Source organism: Ailuropoda melanoleuca, chromosome 8, assembly GCF_002007445.2.
Source record: "Ailuropoda melanoleuca isolate Jingjing chromosome 8, ASM200744v2, whole genome shotgun sequence".
NCBI classification, from domain to species: domain Eukaryota; kingdom Metazoa; phylum Chordata; class Mammalia; order Carnivora; family Ursidae; genus Ailuropoda; species Ailuropoda melanoleuca.
In genome coordinates, this window is record NC_048225.1 from 124875893 (window position 1) to 124897836 (window position 21944).

At 55.4% G+C, this 21944-nt stretch overlaps 1 protein-coding gene across 2 annotated transcripts in view; it reads left to right on the forward strand.

The window, feature by feature from the left end:
- The window catches only part of KCNJ10 (potassium inwardly rectifying channel subfamily J member 10), a 30900-nt gene extending 11843 nt beyond the window's left edge, over window positions 1-19057 (forward strand). The window contains exons 2-3 of one of the 2 annotated variants that reach the window (XM_019792762.2): window positions 7200-7325; window positions 16756-19057. In XM_019792762.2, the coding sequence (XP_019648321.2) occupies window positions 16756-17895 (1140 nt within the window). In that variant the 5' untranslated portion in view covers window positions 7200-7325 and the 3' untranslated portion in view covers window positions 17896-19057. The remainder of the gene's footprint in view (window positions 1-7199; window positions 7326-16755) is intronic. The other variant, XM_019792763.2, reaches the window with a different exon arrangement.
- Window positions 19058-21944: the final 2887 nt, after the last annotated feature.

The following is a 21944-nucleotide window of genomic DNA, read 5'->3' on the forward strand; positions in this document are numbered from 1 at the left end:
CAGCAACTCCCTCAGATGGACGGCGGCGCTGATACTGGTTTGCTCTTCCGCGAGGGTCCTTGAACGTTGATCTCCGTGTTTCCCTTCCATCAGAATTGCACAGGACCCTTCTCCTCAGCCGTGCTGCCCCTCTGTGGCCAGATTCTGCTTCATGCATCCGTCTTCTTCATGCAGGAGCACCCCGTCCCCCGCACTTACTCTCTGGCGTGTCCTTCTGCCTCCAGATGTCCCTTCACATGTCCCCTGTTGTAGGGAGAGGGCTGCAGGAAGCACGTCTTCACCCCCCCCACACACACACCGTTGCATTCAGGCCGTTAGCCACGAGAGGGAGGATGGGTGGCAGCCACTTCTGAATCTAGTTCTAGACCCATCTAGAATCTAGACGTGTCTAGGCTGGTGCCTTCATGCCACCCCTGCCCTATTCTTGTCTTCAAACAGGGGAGGTGGACGGGAATAAGTGGAATGATGGGGGGTGGGTAGGGAGACTCCCCGGGTGATGGTGGACCCCCTTAGACTCCCCTGTGTGAGGGTCAGGGGTGGCTGTCTGTACATGGAACCAGGAGCTGTGAGGACGAAAGGAGACTGAGACCTGTCTGGAAAGGTGGCTCAGTTCCTTAAATCTGCATCAGAAGAACAGGGTACCCCAGGTCTCCCTCTCCACCAAGGGTAAAGATAAAAATAGATTGCTTAGACAGCAGTAAGTACGTTTAGATGTCACAGGAAGCGTTTCCTGAGTGTAAGGTTTTACCAGGCCAAGGGGAAGGATGAAAGGAGTGGCGTGCTCACTCTCCCTGATGAGAGCGGTCCACCTTTGGCCTCTCATGGACAGAGGCTGGGTGGCCTGGGAGGTAGTTCCCATGACACTCAGAGCTCCTGGAGGCTGTGGGATTTCCAGCTCTCTCAAAGAACTCCCTTGACCATTTCTTAGTCCCCAGCAGAGAGCACCACTGAATCCGTCCCCTCCCTACGGGCCGCACTTTGCAGTTTCTTCTAGCCTTCCCCGTTGACCTAGTTCTGGGCCAGCAGCTGCGAGGCTGAGGGGATCCTGGAGACCTGAGGATGGAAGGGGTGTGCCCTGGGCTGTTGCCGTGGCTGGACAGGGGAAGAGCTCAGCAGGTAATGTACCAAGGTTGGCTCTACACCAGCTGGCCCTTCAGAACCCCAGGTCAAGAAAGGATCTTGGAGGAGGAGAGGCTGGGAAGAGGAAGAAGTCAGGGTTCTTGCTCTGATTCTGATCAAAACTCACATGTGCTACTGGCCAGGTGTGTGGTCATAGGGAAGTTACTCGCCTTTCCCAGGCCTTGGCTTCCTCTTTGGTGAAACCAGGGAATCGATTGAAATGACCCAAGGGCCTCCCAGAGTGCGCACTTTGTGACCCTATGGTGGCAAGATGGAAAGCAAAAGGACTTCACTGCAAATGGACTGGGGTTGGGGCTTAGTGTTCTTCCTGAGCCTATCTCCTGAGTCCGGTTTACACACCATTCACATGCGGGCAGTGACATTACCAACCTCCCGGGAGGACAGGATGACGTGCTGCGGGCAAGGCCTGGCTCATCACAAGGAGGGGGCAACCCACACGGTGTGTGGGGGGGGCACATCTGCAGAGGCTTCCCGGAGAAAGTGGCATGTGAACGGTGGCTTGGAAGAAGGGTAGTGGAGAGGGGGACAGAGCTTCCCGGAGGGGGCCCCATTGTTTGCCAAGAGCTGTTGGTAAGGAGGCATGCCCCACCCAAGACCCGAGAGGAGCTTGGTGTGCCTGGACAGAGGACACTGTGAGGGCAGAGACAGGACAGAGGACGCTGATGCTGAGGTCAGCAGGGACGGGTTATCCCAGACTCTGTCCCAGGGCTTTGAGGTGGGTCATCTGCTTCCACTCCCCCACATCCTCCTTATCCGGCTTCTCCTCCCATTTTCCCAAGCTCAGCCCTCTTGGCCTTGGTCACACGAGCACAAGAAGTGCTGGGCTCACCAAGGGGACTTGGTCAGTCCAGGGAGAAGTTCAAGTGCAGAGTTGTCTGACCCTGGACCATGTAAGAGGGATCTACCTCCCACAGGAGACTCTGGATTTCTGGCATGGAGGCTCTCCTGCTGAGCGTTGTGCCCCCACTGTTGGCCTCAGTTTCCCCATCTGGCCCCTCACTAGAGAGCACCTGGAGAGTGTGATGGAGGTCGGCTGAGGGAAGCTATGGAAAAGGCATCTCTTCTCCCAGAGTAAAGGCTGATGGGGAGACCGGGTCAGTGCCCCCAACTGTTACAAAGTCGAAACTTCGATGGGAAGCTGGGAGGAAGGATTTCCCAGGGATGAAGCATGTCACACACAGGGAAGGGACCTCAGGGAGGAAAGAGTCACATGGAATAGCAATCCTATGGGCTTTCTTTCTTCTTTTTTTTAATGGTACAAATTTCTTTAAAGATTTTATTTATGAGAGAGAGAGAGAAAAAGAGAACATGAGCAGGGGTGGGGAGGGGCAGAGGAAGTGGGAGAGGGAGAAGCAGACTCCTGCTGAGCATGAAGCCCAATGCGGAACTCAATCCCAGGACCCTGGGATCATGACCTGAGCCGAAGGCAGAAACTTAACCAACTAAGCCACTCAGGCACCCCTCTATGGGCTCTTTTAAGAAATATCTAGCCAAGCTCTATTCTAGGCACTGCGGAGGACACAAAGATGAACAAAATACAGGTCACGAATCAGTTCAGAAAAAATTCTCCTGTTTGGAAAGGTGGGCGTGGTCCTTCCTGGAAGGAGTGGGGCCGATACCATGACCCCTCTAGGAGCTGCTCCTGAGGGTGCCTTCCCTTGTGGAAGTTCTCTTTCGCCTCCCCGCCCTCTACCCTCTCCAACCCTCCACCACCCCGGGCCCAGCCCTCCCTCCTCACACAGCCAGTGCAACTTCTAAGACCACAGACAAGAAAGTGTGTGGAGGAGGGGCCCTCGCTGGGGCCTAGTTGGCACCCCCCCAATCCATCCTCTCTCAGGGCGGGAACCCCACTGGTCCCCGGATCCTATGGAGCAGGTCTCATCAGCTTGGCCCCTGACTGGTTTCTCAGACTCTGCTGGCCGATCTGGTGACAACTCAGTGGCTCTCTGGCCTCCCCACCCAAACCCTTACCTCCTGGGGCCCAGTCATCCTGGGTTTGGAGACGCTTGCCCGCTGCCTGGAGCCACCGAGGCCGGGGACAAACAGGGAGCCACCGAGGAGCGGGGCTCTTCAGCACCCGTCACCGCACACCTTCCGCGTCCCGGCAGACTGGAAGGGGTTTGGAGGGAGCCTCATCTTGGGAATATAAGGAAGTGGGACGAAGACGACTGGGTTGGAAGCCTCTTCCGATTCTGGGGCCACAGTCAATCGGACCCCACGAGTCACTGTTGGCCTAGGAGAGGAGCATGATGGCAGGGCTGGGCTTGAGTGTCATCGAGCCCACCGGCACAGGGAGAGGCAGCGCGAGCGAAGGGCCACGGGGCTTAGAGACGGGTTCAGGCTCAGCTGTGAAATGTCAGCGAGATGCCTTGCCTCTCTGAGCCCTGCTTTCTCTCATTGAGAAGATACTTTCCTTTATCTGCAAAGCAGGATAATAATAATATCTTATATTTGCATAAGGCCTTTACAGATTTCACGCCCTTCAGCTCATGTAATCCTGACCATACAATGGAAGGGTTTGTTGCCTCCTTAGGTGAGGAGACTGAGCTCTACGGAGATTAAGAGATTGACTGAAGCTCCCCGAGCTGGTAAGCGACACACACCAGGATGGCCTCTGGTGGGAAAGAAGAGCAGAGAGGGACTTCGGCTGTGACCCAGACGCGCCAAGATAACAAACAGGCTTCATTTGTTAGGCTAACTCGGCTTGATTGAAAAATGGCTCTCTGCGTCACCATGTTGAGAAACATTCTGAGGCTCAGTGAAGGTACAGCGATGAATGACATCTGTTAGGGGCGAGGGGCGGGAGCGTGACAGCCGCAGGCTGCGTGGGTGACAGCCCCAGGCCCGAGTCAGACCGTGATCTCTGCTCTGGGTCCTTCCTCTCTACTAATCATGAGGTGACATGCGGAGGGGGACAGCTTGAAGGAAAACTGAGGCGTGTCCCTCCTTGCAGGCGCTCGCAGTCTCGCGGGGGCACGAGGAGCTTAGCTGAGGCTGTGGCCGAGGGACAGCAGCCCCTGGCGGGGCAGCCACGGGAGCCCCTCGGGGCACAAGCGGCCACACGCAGGCCCACACTGCGCTCTGGAGCAACGGTGGGGCTCTACCGCCAGCCAGAGGGGGTGCTCAGCGACAAGGGCCAAAAGCAGAGGCCGTGACCATCAGGGTAGAATGGGGGGAGCGGGGCTTGAAGGCTGGGTCAGGGAGTGACCAGAGCTGTGGAGCCCCTTAGGGCTTTCAGGCCAAGCTGGACGCAGCCCTTGTGAAGGCCCCCAGGGCAGCTGAGGGGCAGGTGGGAGGCGCTGGGGAGGAAGGGGAGCCTGGGGGTGGGCAGGGAGACCAGGTCACTGCCATGCTTCACGGGGGTGGAGGAGAACCCGAGGCTGGACTAAGGCAGCCTTGAGGGAGACTGAGAGACGCCCACAAAGGCAGAACTGATGAGACCCAGCGCCCCCCAGATGCAGGGCTGGAGGGAAGCCAGGGGCAACTCTGGGAAGAGGGGACACCCAGAGGACAGGAATCTGAGCACGCTGATGCTGGAATGCCGCAGACACAGAGCAGAGGTGAGGAGGGAGGGCTGGAGCAGCAGAGGAAGGGAGACCCAGGGTGAGAGAGGGACACCAAGGGCGGGCCCTGAGACTCCCCCACCCACCCACCCAGTGCAGGGGCAGAGGAGAGACTGCAGCCAGGGGCTGTTGGGAGAGGAAACAGCCCAGCCTGGGCAGGTGGGGAGGGAGAGCGGGCTCCGCCGCCCCAGCACCCGCACAGCCCACAGCCCCGGGGGCCCTTCACCCTGCTCTCCTCAAACCCTCCCCTCTACGGGCAGGCAGTGCTCTGCCCTTTTTGTGGGTGAAGGGAATGGAAACTCAGGGACTTGAGCAGACCTGCCCCAAATCTCAAAGCCTAGAAGGGGCAGGGCCTCTCGAGAGCTGAGCAGGGTCTCCCACACCAGGGGGCCCCACCCCTGCGGGAAGGACCGAAGGAGAGAGTGTCATGGAGGGCGCCAGGTGCTGCCAGCTGCTGGGGTCAAGGCCGAGGAGCGCCCTTGGCATCAAGATGGAAGGTCAGCTGTGCCCTTGAGAGTGCTCCGGGCGGCGCTAACTGCCCCCACACGGCTGTGCAACCACGTGCTGGGGCTTCTGTGTGCTTTGTGGTCTGGAGGCTCACGCCCTGAGGGTGGCTGGTACTTATTTTTATTGCTATTAAATATTTGATCGAACCATTTGATATGGCTGACATGGAACCTTTTGTTTTTGATTGGCAATGTCTTTTTTTTCCCCCCAGAGAGAGTGGGGGGAGGGGCGGGGGCTCTCAAGCTGACTCTGCACTGAGCGGGGAGCCCAACCCAGCTCAGTCTCAAGACCCTGAGGTCATGACTTGAGCCGAGACCAAGAGTCGGACACTCAGCCCACGGAGCCACCCAGGCGCCCCTCCCTGGCCATTTCTCATGGTTCCACCTGGTAGTTAAAAGGAGCGGGCTAGGGGAGAAGCCCAGGGCCCGGGGCTGGGGACCCCTGCCCTCTGGTGGTGGGGAGGTCATCTCCCGTGCAGGGCTGAGAGGCGGATCCGAGACCCCTGGTCTCCTTCCCTCCCCTCCACCTGTCCGCACTCTGGACGGCCCCTCTGCCCCCTCTGCTGGTAGCCTAGCATGGGGTCCGTCTGGAAGGACACTTACAGCCTCTCGGCTAGGATGATGGCCTCACCCCGCATCTTGGGGGATCAGGTGGCTATAGATTCCCAGAGATTCCCGCGTGGACCCTCCGGAGCCCCAGCCAGCTGAGGGCTGGGCGGGGACTCAGGGCGGGCTCCGCCATCTGAAGCAGAGGTCTCGGTCCTCACCCTGTTTCTGCACCACCCGCCCAGGCCCCTGGAGACGTTTCCCCCCCACCCCGTGTCCTTGGGAGCCTCGTCAGTGTCTCACGTCCTGCTGGTAACAGTAGATAACAACAGAATACGTTGTTCATGTTAATGCCATTGCTTCCAGCTGTATCTTCGCACCGGACTGACTTGTTCTGACTTGTTTTGGCTCCTCAGGCGAGGAGGGGCGGGTTCACATCTGGGGGCGGTTGTCCTTCTGAGGTGAGGACCCGGAGGCGGCCAGGCCAGGAGGCTCTGGGGATGGCCTGAGCAGGGGCTGAGGGGGCAGCAGTGTGTCCTTTGTCCTCAGCTGAACCTGTGCAGAGCCCGGTTCCTCCCCCAGAATCGGGATGCGCAGGGGTGCTTGACTCCGGGAGGGAGTGTGCTCCGACTCGGGGGAGGGGTGGGGACGCAGGTGCGTGGAAGACTCAGTGCCAGGAAGTCATCCCCCGCTCTAGCTGGGGAGAGAGGAGATCCCCGAGATCCCACCCCCTGGGCCGTTCTCTGCAGGAATATGGTTTCCTTCTTGAAGGGGAACAAGAGACACTGCCTGGGGGTCGGGGCACAGGAAGGGGCAGGGCTCCTGGTCAGCCCACTCTGACAAGCAGGAGTGCTGCCTGGACAGAGGAGATCTGACATGGCCCCATCTCTGTGTCCCTCCCTCTCTTGACCGGAAAACCCACAGAGGGGTCAAAAGGGCCAGACAGGGGTCACAGGCTCCCAGGAAATGCTTTGAAGGCTTTTATCCTTTCTTTTGATCAGACTATGAGAACTTTCCAAACGTTGACACAAGGGAAGAAAAGCCTATTCTTCCCTAGGCCAGGGCCTTGGTGTCAGGCCGAGGCCAGAGGATGGGAGGGAAGGGGAAGGAGCCCGAGGGGTGGCAGGCAGAGGCAACAGTGACTCAGCCGGGAAAGCAGGCCCCCGGACACACACACTGCCCTCCATTCCCCACCTTAAGACTTGTGTGCGTCTGGCTGTTTCTATTTGTTTATTTTCTTCAGGGCAGGACAGGAGGGAGATTAATGAATAAAGGCATCCCTTCTGAAAAGAACCCCAAACCCAACTCCATTCTTCTTCCAGCATCGAGGCCTTAAATAACCCGGGGCACTTTTTCTACTGGCCTTCCTCTCCTACCCGGCCCCCTTCCCCTCTCCTCCTCTCTCCTTAAGAACACCCGGAAACCCAGAAATGCTTCTTTTCAGGCCCCAAAGCCGCCGATCTCCTTGGAAGCCTCCAGGGTCACTATCCAAGTTGGAGTTAGTGTCCAAAGAAGAAGTAATACGTTTGGGGACAGGAGGCTGAGTGGCCGTTTCCTCTCTCTCCCCAAGGTAAGGGGAGGGCTTAGGCTGGACACGGGGTCTTAAAGTGGGGAGGGACCTTGATAATCCTCAAACACAGGGCCCCCCAAACCCACCCCGCAACTGGTCCTGAAAGGCAGAGGGGAGGGAAAGCTCCCAGAGCAGATACGGTGATGAGCCGTAATTGGTCAGACGGTGGACATCCTTGAAATCTGTTTTGTTTTTTAAATGAGGTAAATTTTTCATTCTACTCTATCACATGTCGTTTGTTTCACATGAAAAGATCTTCCCTCAAAGTCTTTGAGTAAAATTGATATCGCAGAAAAAATACATTACCCTTAATCCAGCGGCTTCGAGTCCCTCCTGGCACCCTAGTTTGAGAAGTAGAAGGAATACAAGGCCCTGATGCCACAATTAAGGAAATAATGGCCTGGTGGGCTGAGACGTTGCCCAAGGTCACTGCCAGTCAGTGGCAGAGCTGAGACTCTCACCTGGGTCTCCTGCTTCCCCATCCAGCCCCCTTCCCAGCAGGTAACACGGCCTCTCAGTTCCCCGCAGGGTCTTAAATCATCCCTGGGGCTGATTCCTGCACGCCCTCTCCAGAATGTTGTGCTGGGACAGGCCTGGCCATGGGTTCCGGGGCTGAGCGTGCTCAAACGCCCTCCGTTTGTGTACTGGGCTTCCCCAACACATAGCATCAGGGTGCGGTGGGCAGTTACTGGCACGGAGCCAGCTGGTACCCCAGCTGCCGACTTCGGTCCATCTACTCACTTAGGCGCGCCCCACGGTGGTTGTTTCAGGAATACCTCCAAGCCTCACCGAGTGGATTGGTGCACAGTGAGGGTGGGAATTCCTCCGGTCCTGGAGGAAACTGCCTCCCCTTTCTGATCCCATTTCCAAACCCCTAAATCTAAAGGCTCTTTTCTGGAGGGAAGAAGGGGGAGAACAGGAGGCTGGGGGGCTTACGATGCTTCCACCGATGCAGACCCTGGGCCTGGGGGTGCAGACGGAGGACAGGAGGGCAGAGTGTGAGAGGCAGTTCGAAGGTCAGAACTGTGATTAGTGGGACCGCACACTCCGCCTGCATATCCCCGTCTTCACGATGCAGGATCCAGGAGGCTGAAGGACAGTCCAGACGTGTGGGGAGTGAGCAGGCCACGAGGAAGGTGACAAGGATGGAGGGGGAAAGGCACGTTCGTATTGGCCAGCACCAAGTACGAGGGGGGCAAGCGGGCAGTGCAGAGGGAGGAAGAGGTGGGAAGACAGTTGGGAGCAGAGTCCGAGAAGGAAATGGGGACAGTAGGGACATGCCACGCAAACCTAGGTGGGGGCCAAGAGAATAAAGCAATCACACAACAAAAGCATCACCGCCAGTCATGAGATGCTCTCTGGACGTCACTGTTGGTGACATGTCCAGCCCGGCTAGCCCCCGCCAACCTCCCAGCAGGTCAAGGGGTCACCTTTTCTGGTGGCCGAGTGTGGAATTTGCTCAGTGAGGGCAAATTCACTGTAGTATTAGCCTGAAGCTCTAGGAGAAAGGACTTTGGAATCCAGCCAAAAGGTACTGATCTCAGCTCTGCTGCTGGTAAGTTGTGTCGCCCTAGGTCCCCGAACCCAGGGTTCGTCAGGAATTGTGAAAGCGGAAACTCTTTTATGGACTCATTCCAATGATGAAATATGAAGTGCTGGTGGGAAGGTCTGCCCCCTCCATCTCCTCGCTTTTCCCTGAACCCAATGTTAGGAAGAGGAAGCATTCTACAGCCAAAAAATAAAAATCACCTGGTGGGCCTGTGAAAGCGTGGCTGGCAGGCCGAGGACCCCGGGGGGGAGCCAAGCCCCCGCCCCTCATCCCTGCAGGAGCCCAGGGCGCCAAGCCCACATCGTGACTGCTGCCCATCATCTGGGGACCCAGCCTTTAAACACAGGAGGCTGGCCACACAGCAGAGGTGTTGGGGGCTGGGAGCACATCAATCTTGTCCCAATCTGTCCTATTAAGGGTATTTCTGTGCTCCCAACACGAGCCAATGTGAATGGCTCCTGCTCCCTGGCTGGCTCTGGATTTTCTCAGTGTTATAGCTTCTGCTCCTACTTCTCCCTTCCCTTCCCTGGAAGCGCCTTCTCTCTGAGACCCCAGGTCCCAGTCTCCATGTGTCTGAGTCTTGCCTAACCTTCAGGCCCGGTCTCAATGCCGCCTTTCTCTGTAAAGTCTTTCTTGAGTGAGACAGCCAGGCATGGAGGAAATCCTCAACCCCTTGCTGTTCGCTACTGAATTCGTTTCTTGCTCTAACTGGGGTAACACTATTCTTACGGGGTTGCTCCCTTGAGCTAAACGTCACCTTTCCCTTTGCAGATTCCCCTAGTACCTCCTGGATACCTCGTGCAGGGCGCTTACCATGTCCTGCCTGTGTTATGTTGCCTCCTTTACTGGCTTGGAAGGTCTTCCAGGCCAAAATCTACATCTAATTCATCTTCCCAACTCCACGCTCTTGTTTAGAATCTGGTGCCCAGGAGATGGTAAGAAAGCGTCTGTCACGTAGATGCACGATCCCGCAGCTGGAACTGCATGGATCTGCCTGCCATGGCACCATCCCCCCTGGCCAGGACATCTCTCTGCTTTGCACATCTGCTAGTGCTGAGAACTAGTTTTGGGGGTTTCCATGGGTTCAGGAGAAAGAGCAAATGTGTGAAAGTCGAGAGAAGACACAAACAAGAAGGAAGGATGAGAGGGCCTCAGAGGAGAGGCTCTGGACAAGAGTGAAGTTCTGTCCCTGCAGGACGAGAGCCCCCACCCTGCTGTGGGTGCAGGACGAGAGCCCCCACCCTGCTGGGGGTGCAGTCTGTTCCCAGTTCTCTCCCTCTGCTCACTTGTTCACTCCTGAAATACTTCTGAAGCACCTACTATGTGTCACATATTGTGCTAATCACACGTCAGGGCCGTGTAAATGTATTATGCCTGAATCCTTAGTTCAATAACCATATCTGTCGTAGAAGAGAGGTAATATGCCAGATCAGTGTCCCATCAAACATATAGTTGGTGATGTGTGTGCGCGTGTGTGCACGTGCATGGAGACTCAGAAGAAGGGGGTATTACTTAAGGCTGTGGGGATCAGAGGCTTCATTGAAGAGGGGTCATTTGAAATGGGCTCTGAAGGTATCTTGGGTATGTAGGAACAAGGACAGAGGGGAGGCCAGGGAGGGAGAGGAGCATGAATGCATGGGTGTGTACCACAGGGAGCAGGGAGCAGCTGGTTTGCCCGAAGCTCGCCATAGGAGAGAGAAGGTGGGAAATAAGGCTGGAAGGAGGTTGGGAAGCAGATCAGGCAAGGCCACTGATGCCCGATCCTTGATCAATAGTGCAGGGACATTAGCATGTTTTGAGCCAGGGAAGGCGCCGGGACGGTGACAGCGTCATGAAAAGCCAGGGGTTGGAAGACAGAGGACGTGAGCGTGAGGCCAGCACACACTTTACGGAGCCACATCACCTCTCCCAGCCTCAGCGTCCTCGGTCAGGAATTAAGGATTCTCCTCTGAATGCCTCATAGGTGTTGAACCTGGATAAAGGCTCGTGGGGTCGAGACGTGAGAAGAGTGGCGGTCGCAGCGTCGCATGGATTTGAGGAGGGAAAGATCGGGCAGGAGTCGAGTGGAGGCGGGAGCGGTGATTCAGCTGAAAGGCAGAAAGGCCCCGAAGGCAGGCCAGGAGACAAAGGGAAGAGTCACGAGTAGCAAATATGCAGCTCCTGGCATCAGATGAGTGTGGACACGAGGAAGGAGAGTCGGTGGCCCCGGGAGTCTGAGTGTGGTAACTCAGAGGTGGATGGCGCCGTGAACTATTTAGGAAAGCAGAGGGGCCGCAGGGAGAAGAAGGGGTATTCGTTCACACCTGGGGATGAAAGCAGAGAGAATCAGGACCCAGAGCTCCTTCCAGGCCAGTTGCTCTTGCCACAGAGAAAACAGACTCAGTTCTTGGCTCAGGGTCCCTTCCCTGCCCCTGTGGCCTGACAGGTTGGAGGAGAAGGTGCCTTGGCCATGGCCCCTGGGAGGGGTCGAAGCATCCTCTCCAGCTGCTTACCTTGGCATGGTCTAGCCCGATGCCCGTAGCCATGTATGAGCTCATTCTCTCTCTCCAACCTTCGCTGACCCAGAGGAGAGCCCGGATTGATGATGTCTTGGGGACTTGCTTTCTCCCACCTTCTGAAGGAAGTGTTTGTAACTGGCCGCGGTGGTAGTGGACCAGGTCCTTCCCACTGCGCCGTGGCTCCCCCTGGAGGTCTCCAGGAGCACGGCATCCTCATCTCCCCGAGCTAAAGCAAGGCTGCAGCCCTCACAGGGGCCTTGGTCCAGCTCAGCCTGCGGTCATTCCTGCACACTCAGTCCTTAGTAACAGACGGGCCCCGGTACTGGGGAAGCAGTGAAAATCCCAGTCCGGGGCCTTAAGTGAAGAACTCACAGGCGACACACAATGGTGAATACACCATTGCAAAGCACTCTGATGTTCTAAAATAGGAATGTGTACAAGGCCGGGCTTCAAAAGCCCACACTGGGGTGAGGCCAGGGAGACAGAGGACACCCACTATTTCTTGGATGGTCCAGGAAGGCTTCCAAGGAGGCAGCTAACCCTCAAGTCAAGCTCTGGAAGACAAGCAGGAGGTTGGCGGGTAGGCCCGGAGTGGTGTGGGAGTAGGTCCAAAGGTAGAGGGGGTGTAACAGCAGGCTTTCTGCAGAGCTGGAGTCCAGGGCAGGTGCGGAAAAGCGGCAGGAGCAAAGCCAACGAGTAGGCAGAGACCAAACCATGAAGGGCCTGGAAGGCCATGCTCAGATGCTTACGTTCATCCTAAAAGCAGCAGGGGCCAACTCAGTCACGGGTCCCAAGAGCAGTGTGTCCTTGTTCAGAGCACAGCTGTATGCAAGAAAGGGTCTGATGAACCCATTCCTTCGGGAGAATAAATGAGTCGTGAGCTCTCCGGAGAAGCCAGGTCAGTCCACCGGCACGAAGCAGCGGGTGGGAGAGGTCTTTGTCGAGGACGTGTGCCGGACACCACTGTGGGTATGACTGGCCTTTGTTTTAGAGAAATAATCATTGCACAATTCTTCGAGAAGGAAGCAGATGGTCTGTTTCTGTCTTCACCGCTGGGGGCTGGTTTTGCCGTCAGAAGTCTTCAGACATGGTCCCTGGTGTGGGGCTGAGACGGTTTTGGGGGAAACAGCACCCTCTAGAGGAAGGCGTAGGCGCGCTCCAGGTGGGGCCGCGACAGCCAGTTGGGAGCTCGGGCCTGCACCCTTCCCGGGAGACTGGCCAGCTTGGTGCCGGGCGCAGTGAACTGTTTACCCCCTTCTGTCTCTGACCCCCCGCAGAGAACAAAGCTGCCTGGCTGTGGGAGGTGGCACGACAGCTGGGAGCCGCTGGCAGGAGCGCGGGGGAAGGCTGGCAACAGCAGGCCTGCAGCTGGAGGCGGCAGTCCCAACAGAGGTCCATCCAGTAGCCCCAGTCTCCAGTGCCATGAATCTAGAGCCCGAATGCGGGGCTCCGGAAGCTCCGGGCGCTGTGGCTCAGCTGCGATCCTCTCTGCCGGGACCAGAGGCACTTGCCGAGACCATGAGACCCATGGCAATGGCCCTGGGGGACCCAGAAGCAGTTGCTGTAATTAAAAAGTTCCCGGGGCGCCTGTCCGGCTCAGTCATTGCAGCCTGCAATTCTTGATCTCAGGGCTGTGAATTCGGGCCCCGTGTTGGGTATGGAGCCTACTTAAAGAAAAAGAAAAAGGAAAAAAAAAGGTTCTGGACCAGGAGTCGGAAGACTGGGTGCTGGTTCCAAGTCTGCCACTAATCAGCTTGGGGCAAATCTCTGAGCCTGATTCTAATGATGACTTTCGTACTTAATTCCTGGTGTGAGGGCCAAATTACATATTTTAAGAACTGCAATGTGATATATAATCATAGACTATTGTTTTGGGAATGATACACAAGCCTTCCCTTGGGCCCCAAGAGCTTCCATTCCTCAAGATATGTGGAATCTTTGCTCTGCACAAACAAAGCTGGGACTTTGATGACGGATCCCCGAACATCACCACGGGGGCTGTGGGGTGCGGACGGCGCGGAGGGGGCGGGTATCCTGATCCTGCCTGGGTGTGGGCGAAAGTTTACAGACCGTCCCTAACCTCTGCCCCAAGCTTTAATTCCCTCTATGGAATCTTGGCAAAGTGCTCGTCCATTCTGCCCTCGAGCCCCTCCAGGGACGGGAGAAGCTCTTTCTGCATTGTTCTTTGTCGTATCAATCTGGAATCTTCCCTCCTATGGTGTGAGCTCATTGGTGGTTCCTCTTAGATCTCAAAGAACAAGTCCAAATCCTTGTTCTCCTGACAGCCTTCAAACCAAATATTTGCACACAGCGACTCCTATCCCTCAGAGCGTCTCTTCTCCCCACTAACTTCCCTGTTTCCTTTAGCCGTTTCTTACATGATCTGGTTCTGAATCCTCTCATATCCTGATTGTCCTTAGAAACTCAAAACGGCAGGTACAGGATAAGCAGATCAGATCAGAGCAGGTTCAACAATCTCCTTATTCTACACACTTGAATTCACTTAAAGTAGCTTAAAATAGCGTTGCCAAAATGCATCACGTCTTTCTGATCCAGAATTGCTCAGGTAATTTTTGGACCCCAATGCATACACATATACAATACTTACCTTTTTTGTTAGACTTGGCCCACTCCTCTGGCTCCTTTTGGATCCTAATTCTGCCCAGACCTTGCATTTGTGATCCATCCCTGCTTTGTGTCATCACGTAGCCGATGGCCATGTGTTCTATCGTTCTGAATAAAATTAATGTTGTGAACATTGACTAGGGTAAGGCCACAGGTAAAGCTCTCTGGTACATCACGAGAAAACAGACTCCAGGCTATCATGATCCACTCACTCGTACCGCTGATTTTTGTATGTTTCAGTCCCCAGATCAGAGCAACATTCTGTTCATTTTTCTCGGTCTTATCCCCAACGACAAGATGAGAGATCTTGTCAGAAACCTTGCATAGATACACTTTATCTATTCATTTATCTTACTTGTTCATCTAGTAACCTTGTCCTGGAAGGAAGTTAGGTTAGTTGATGTGACTTGTTCTTGGTAACCCCACGCTGGGTCCCACCGATACTGCCCTTCCCCCAACCTGCCCAAGTACTCACAATCTTTTTTTTATTTTATTTTAAAGATTTATTTATTTGAGAGAGAGAGACAGAGAGAGAGGGGGGCAGAGGGGGAGGGAGAGAGAGAAGCTCAAGCAGACTCCCTGCTGAACGTGGAGCCCGATCTCATCACCCTGAAATTATGACCTGAGCCGAAATCAAGAGTCAGGTGCTCAACCGAATGACCCACCCAGGCGCCGCCCCCCAAGTACTCACAGTCTTTTTTTTTTTTTTTTAAGATTTTATTTATTTATTTGACACAGAGACAGCCAGTGAGAGAGAGACGCAGGGGGAGTGGAAGAGGAAGAAGCAGGCTCCCAGCAGAGGAGCCCGATGTGGGGCTCGATCCTATAACACCAGGATTGCGCCCTGAGCCGAAGGCAGACGCTTAACGACTGAGCCACCCAGGCGCCCCCCAAGTACTCACAGTCTTAATGCTCTATTTTAGACTCTTGCCTTGGGTCAATATCTTACCTGTTTGTCTATAGTTTGTGCAATGTATCTTGTTTTCCTTTTTGAAAATTAAAATTATGTTTACTCATCCACAACTTTCCAGCACTTTCTCTGTCCGCTAATAGTTCCTCAAACTCCCTTAGAGGTTTCACACATTTTCCAGTCTGAGGACCAATGAGAAGGCATGCTCACCTGTAAACTTTAAATGGTATACAGATGCAGGTGCTGTACGTGTTTTTTTTTTTTTTTAATGTTATTGCTACTACTGAGTACTGAATGGGGCTTTACTTGGGCTCTAACTAATAATTCTTCAAACTTCAGAATTACGGAGCTTCTCCTTCACTCCCAAGTAGCTAAGCGTATTGGGAATGGATGGCATCCAGGTCCGAATGAGGTTCTCACTCCGACACCAGTTCCAAGTGGGTGTGAGGCTGGCAAAACAGGCTCCCGGTTGCCTCTGAACATTCCCGGATTCCCATCCATCGGCAATCACCAGTCTAGTGTCTCCTGGGTGGGGGTTTGAGTGGGCCCCAATAGTTTCGTGTTCCAGGTGTCAGCTCATGGGGAAGATGGGGTGAGGGGGCCGTGTGAAGGGTAATAAAATGCAGTGGTTCAGATTTTTTTGCAGCAGAGAATGTGAGGAGCCTCTGTTCCTCAAGGGTCAAGCTCCCCCAAGATCACCCTTCTCCTTCCCAGAAGGTCTGGCCCCCAGATCCGGAGTCCAAGGGCCCAAGTGATTGAAATCCTTTCTCTGCTGGAAAAGTACAAGCCACTCCTTGGGCAGGGGTGCGGGCACCTTGTAGGAAGTGAGCTGTCTCCTATTTCAGAGACTTGTCCCACTTTCTTCTCTCAGGACAGACAGCGATCCTGAATTGGAGCTGTGCAGACATAAGTGTTAGCTACTATACACGAGCTCTCCTCCTTCACTCGGTCAAGGCGACTCTGCCACAGCGACCCGGCATGTCCCCCAGGCCTTGGGGAAACGTTCCCGCACCGGCACCGCCAGGAGGCCTTGGCGTGATGGTTCTCCTTCACCATCGCTGAGCTGTTTGGGCTGGGGTCCTGTCTGTGCTCTTCCCACCTGCACCCCACCACCGACCCAGACTGAATTCCCCAATGTGATGCAAATAGATGATGATAGTGGTGGTGATGATAAAGGAATACTAGTAATCATAATAAGACATAGTGAAATGGTCTGGGCGCTCAGAGGACATCTCAAAGGGTAGAAGGGTGGGCAGTTTCTGCTGTTTCCTGAGCTAGATGATATCTCGGTGTCACCAGTGAGTACGGACTTGGGGCTGGGGGACAGGTGGGGAAATTAAGGGTTTGTGTGTTTTAAGGGGGGGGTGTTGGCCCGGAACAATTTCAACAGGATAGTCTTTCTTGCTCTGCCATTCATGAGGGAGGGGAGAGATCCTATTTCAGAATGACAGATCTTCCCAGAACTGGTTTTGCAGGGAATAGAGACCAGTAGAGCCCTTTCTCTCTTCTTGCCCCACCTTCAAGGAACTGTGAGCCTATGACTCTTTCTCTTCTGCCTCTCCCAAGAATTACAAGTATCAGACTGCACCACAATTATTTGCTCATTGAACGTGTCTCTCTCCCTAGGCTGTGAGTTCTTAGGGAGCAAGGGTGATGTCATTTTTCTTGTTGACCCACCAGCATCTTGCACAGCGCCTGGCATACAGCACGTGCTCATAAACATTGGCTAACACCAAGCACAAGTCAGGGGCACCAAACGGATGTGACTTCTTCCCTCGCCTTGGGGGGTGGCCGGGAGTTGGCTGGATTTCCGAGATAACCTGCACCATGCTGTCTTGCTCCCTCCAGATGACCTCGGTCGCCAAGGTGTACTACAGTCAGACCACCCAGACGGAAAGCCGGCCCCTCGTGGGCCCAGGGGTCCGCCGGCGCCGAGTCCTGACGAAGGACGGCCGCAGCAACGTGAGGATGGAGCACATCGCCGGCAAGCGCTTTCTCTACCTCAAGGACCTATGGACCACCTTCATCGACATGCAGTGGCGCTACAAGCTGCTGCTCTTCTCCGCCACCTTTGCGGGCACCTGGTTCCTCTTCGGTGTGGTGTGGTATCTGGTCGCCGTGGCCCACGGGGACCTGCTGGAGCTGGGGCCCCCAGCCAACCACACCCCCTGCGTGGTCCAGGTGCACACGCTCACCGGCGCCTTCCTCTTCTCCCTCGAGTCGCAGACCACCATCGGCTACGGCTTCCGCTACATCAGCGAGGAGTGCCCGCTGGCCATCGTGCTCCTGATCGCCCAGCTGGTGCTCACCACCATCCTGGAGATCTTCATCACCGGCACCTTCCTGGCCAAGATCGCCCGGCCCAAGAAGCGGGCGGAGACCATCCGATTCAGCCAGCACGCCGTGGTGGCCGCGCACAACGGCAAGCCCTGCCTCATGATCCGAGTGGCCAACATGCGTAAGAGCCTGCTCATTGGCTGCCAGGTGACCGGCAAGCTGCTTCAGACCCACCAGACCAAGGAGGGTGAGAACATCCGGCTCAACCAGGTCAACGTGACTTTCCAAGTCGACACGGCCTCTGACAGCCCCTTCCTCATTCTGCCGCTCACGTTCTACCACGTGGTGGACGAGACCAGTCCCCTGAAGGACCTCCCCCTTCGCAGTGGCGAGGGGGACTTCGAGCTGGTGCTGATTCTCAGCGGGACGGTGGAGTCCACCAGCGCCACGTGCCAAGTGCGCACCTCCTACCTGCCCGAGGAGATCCTCTGGGGCTACGAGTTCACGCCCGCCATCTCGCTGTCCGCCAGCGGCAAGTACATAGCGGACTTCAGCCTTTTTGACCAAGTCGTGAAGGTGGCCTTGCCCAGTGGCCTCCGCGACGGCGCCGTACGCTACGGAGACCCCGAGAAGCTCAAGTTGGAGGAGTCGTTACGGGAGCAAGCTGAGAAGGAGGGCAGTGCCCTTAGCGTGCGCATCAGCAATGTCTGATGGCCTGGGGTCCCACCTCCCCGCCCCTCTGGTCTCTCCTCCCTCGGCATCCTGGGTGAGGGCCGTTACCCAGGCTTGCTGGAGAACCCAGAAGCACCCGCCCCCCGCCCCTCTGCTTTAACCCGGTGGCCTGTGGCTAGGCGAGGCCAACTGGAGTCCGAGCTTTCCTTCCACTGTCCCCTTCATCTCCCCCCACCCCCACCCAAGATGCACAACTCCCTTACGCCAGGACGGGGGAAGGAGAGGGAAGATTAGGCTGAAGCGGCTTAGCACGCCTCAGCCATGCTTGGAGACTCACCTTAGGAGGACTGTCGCAGTTGGGTGGATAGACTCCCCCCACCTCCTGCCGCCACCACCATCAAGTTCGGTGACTTGAGGCTGGAGCCCCTGCCCGCCTCTCATTTCCCATGCAGCTAGTTCCCTAAGGCAAGACTCTGATAGTCTTTTCGGGGTCTGTGCCCTTAGAAATATGGGAATCTGGAATTCATTTATCCTGGGTTCTCTACCAACCCCTGTTGAAAGAAGTCAGGGTTTTCATAGTGTGGTTCATTTCTGCTGGCAAATTTGGACTATAACCTAGAACCCCGGTCACCAGTTTTCCTCTATTTTCTCAAGTGGACCCTCTTCAGATACCCAGTTCTCTCATAGCTGCCTCTGTTCCCAGAGAATTGAGGCTGATCCAGGGAATCTAAAATGGTCACAACCACCACACCCACACGCATCCTGGAATCTGAAGTCTTCGGTGTGGAGGGACTAATGCAGAGCTCCTGTCCAAAACCTTGACCCTATTCTGCACACAGCCCTGGGAGGATTTGTTTCCCTGTGATCTGTGGATGGGATGAGCCTTGCCAGCATGTTCCCAGGCCCCACAGAAAGGTCTAGAAATGATGTTCCAGATACTTGCAGGGCCCAGGCTCCCTAGGAAGGTGACATCAACCCTACCTACCATGCAGGATAAGTAAATTCTCAGATTTCCAGACCACTGTGTGGAGCCTCTGGGAATTGGGGGTGCTGGATTAGGGTTTGGGGTGGGGCAGGACTCTGTGGCCAGCAGACACAATTCTCTGTGTCGCCCTCCCTGTGCCCCTCTGACAGGCGCCAGCTGTTTCATTAGGCCATGCTGGGAGGGAAGAGACCACGCCTCCTGACCAAATAACCAGGGGCTCCCTTAGCCATTCCTGAGACTTGGGATAAAGTGGGCACCAGCCCCATCTCCACTCTCTGCCACGAAGCCACCTTCAGGTGAGTTAAAGGGCACACTTTAGGAGACCAACCTCAGGCCATTCCTTGTTCCCTGGTTGGGGCTGTGGGAGGGACCAAGAAGGGCGTATGGGCACCAGAACTTTCTCTAAAGCCCCAAATCCCAAAAGTGCCTCCTGGTCTCATTTAGGTACAAGGAACTGCCCCCCTTGCCCCACATGGCTTGGCATAGAGTCCCTGCATGAGTCAAGTGCCAGTTTGTTCAGGTGGACTCGGTCAGTCGTTACAAGCTACACACTTACCCAACGTGTACGTGCGTCTGTGCGCACAGCTTTACAGAGAAACGCACACGGTTCTGAGGCGGGACCCACGGCCACCGCGGGACCCACGGCCACCACAAGACCCACAGAAGATCCTGTGCGCAGCTTTCCCTGAACTTGGCTAACCACGACTTCAAAATGAAGACCCTTCATCTTCACTGACGCAAACCCCACCAATGTTCCCTAGCTCTCAAGAGAACAAGAACCAGAAAAACTTGAAAATCTGACACAGAGAAGAACAGAAGGCAAAGAGCCAGTTTCGGGGCTCTCAACTTTATTCAACATTAGACTTACCTGATTTCTTCCAATGTGTTAGGGCCCAAAGCACTGGAGTGTGAGTGTGTGTGTGAGCGTGTAAGTGTGTGTGCGCACATGTACCTTCTTACCCATCAGCAAGCCATCCTCCACTAGTGTCTTCGGCGCACAGCTGCGTCCCTCCCAAGGGACATCTTTTCTCCCTAGTCCCCTGCTGTCTACTCTAGGCCCCCAGACTCTGCTCAGATTCTGCGTAACAGAATGAGGACATTTTCTGACTTAACCTTTTGGATTCTCCTCCATGACCCCAGACTTTGCTCTAAGCTGCACTTTAAGTCATCCTGTCCTTCTAATACAGCCTGGCTGACTCTCCCATAAGCCTCCCCGAGAACAGCGCCCCCCACCCTAACCTGCTCTTTACACTACGGCCTCTTCCTCGGAGCTGAAATCCCTCTTCCAGCTATCGGACAGGCTTTAGAAGCATCCAGGTCTGGTGAGAAATGGGCCCCCGACCACACCAACCGCAGACTGGAATGTCAGGAGAGCACTAGGCCCTGATGCTAACGGGGAGCTGGCAGACGGGCAAAACCACTGACGGGGGAGGGTACTCAGGGTGTGGCGATGACCAAGGGTGCTGCTGAAGGACCCAGTGAAATCGATGACCAGAGTCTCCCTTGGACCAGCAGACGAGACGTAGGTGGAGGCTTGGGAAGTAGGACATGGTACATATGGAAGGTTGACCTAAGGAGAAAGAGACAGAGATAATATATACATAGAGAGATGTATATAGACGTATATAGGACCAAATGCACTGAATGTACAGAAAGGAGATCTTAGTGTGGGGACAGAGATCTTGCTCTGGTTTTGGGGTAGGACTCCCCGGATTTCCAGACTTTTGACCAGTGATACTGGTTTCGAGGGGGAAGTGAGATACTGAGGCAGCTTTCGGGTTTGATGATGGGAGAGCGTGGAAGCCACTCTTTGGAAGTGAGGAGACGCCCACTGAGGCTTCTGATAAACCCTGCAGGCTGAGGCCCAGGAGGAGAGAGGTGGAACGACGACACGGGGGGGCCGCTCGAGCCACGGGCATCTAGAACCCACTCACACTGCGTGCTCCACCCCCGTGGTGTCCTGTCACTGTAGCACTTTCATTTTGGTTTTAAAATAAAAGCACCTTCTGTGTCCTTTTCTTGAAGTCCACTGTATGTCCCCTTCCTTCCCAGGGCTGGGGGCCACGGCAGCTCCGGCCAGCTGGGGGGAGGCTGTCGACCCAGAAGCTGACCACATCGGCGTGGGGGCGGTGCTGAGGGGACACTCTGACCCCAGACTCCAAACGCCAGACTGCAGAGGTGTTGGACTCACGACGGGCCCCACACTGAGGCCCAGTCCTCTACATGGCTGCAAGCAGCCCAAATGCTCTCTATGCCTGAACACTCCCAGTCCTGGCACTGGGCGTGGGGAGGGGGCACACAGGAGGAGGGGGGCAGCGGCTGCCCCGGGGGAGGGTGCAGTTCCATGACAGGCTTCTGAAATGCTGACTCTGCTCCGCCTCATTATCCACCACCCGTCTCTGCCAGCTAGTAAGACCATCCAAGGATCTCCCTATGAGGCCCGAGCAGAGAATAACAGCCAGCTATAATCCTGCTACAAGTCAGGGACACTGCCCCTCCCCAAGCTGTTACCCTGTCCTTTACCACTGCTGGTTAACCTACTTTATTTGTAACAGATGACATGCCACCCTTGCTGTAACGTTAGCACCAGGCTGCTGGCTTGGTCATGGCCAGCTCCATCTAAGCACGAATGTCCAGGGGCGGCTTTTCCAGTCACCGCATTAAAGACTAAACCAGGTCAAATCCATCTAGTAAAAAAAGACATGAGCTTGTTGGGTTTATTTAATTTAATTTTAGTCTCTTCAGAATAAGCTGCTGAATAAAATGAATGAATCTCTGTTCTTTACTCCAGCGTCTTCTAGAAATCGAAACCAATGCTGGTGTTGGGACCTGAACCCGCAGGCCTGTCTAAGAGAATGGAGGGTCGGGTGAGGCTGAGCTGGGAGGACCAAGCACATGGCCAGGCCTCCCCCTTCACTGCTGTCATCCACTCCCTCCCTCGTTCCCATAGCTCCCTCATCAACCTTAGGATCCTTTAGCAAAATACCTTTCACACTCAGTTTTTAAAGGATTAAAAAAAAAAAAAGTTAAGCGGCGCCTGGGTGGCACAGCGGTTAAGCGGTTAAGCGTCTGCCTTCGGCTCAGGGCGTGATCCCGGCGTTAT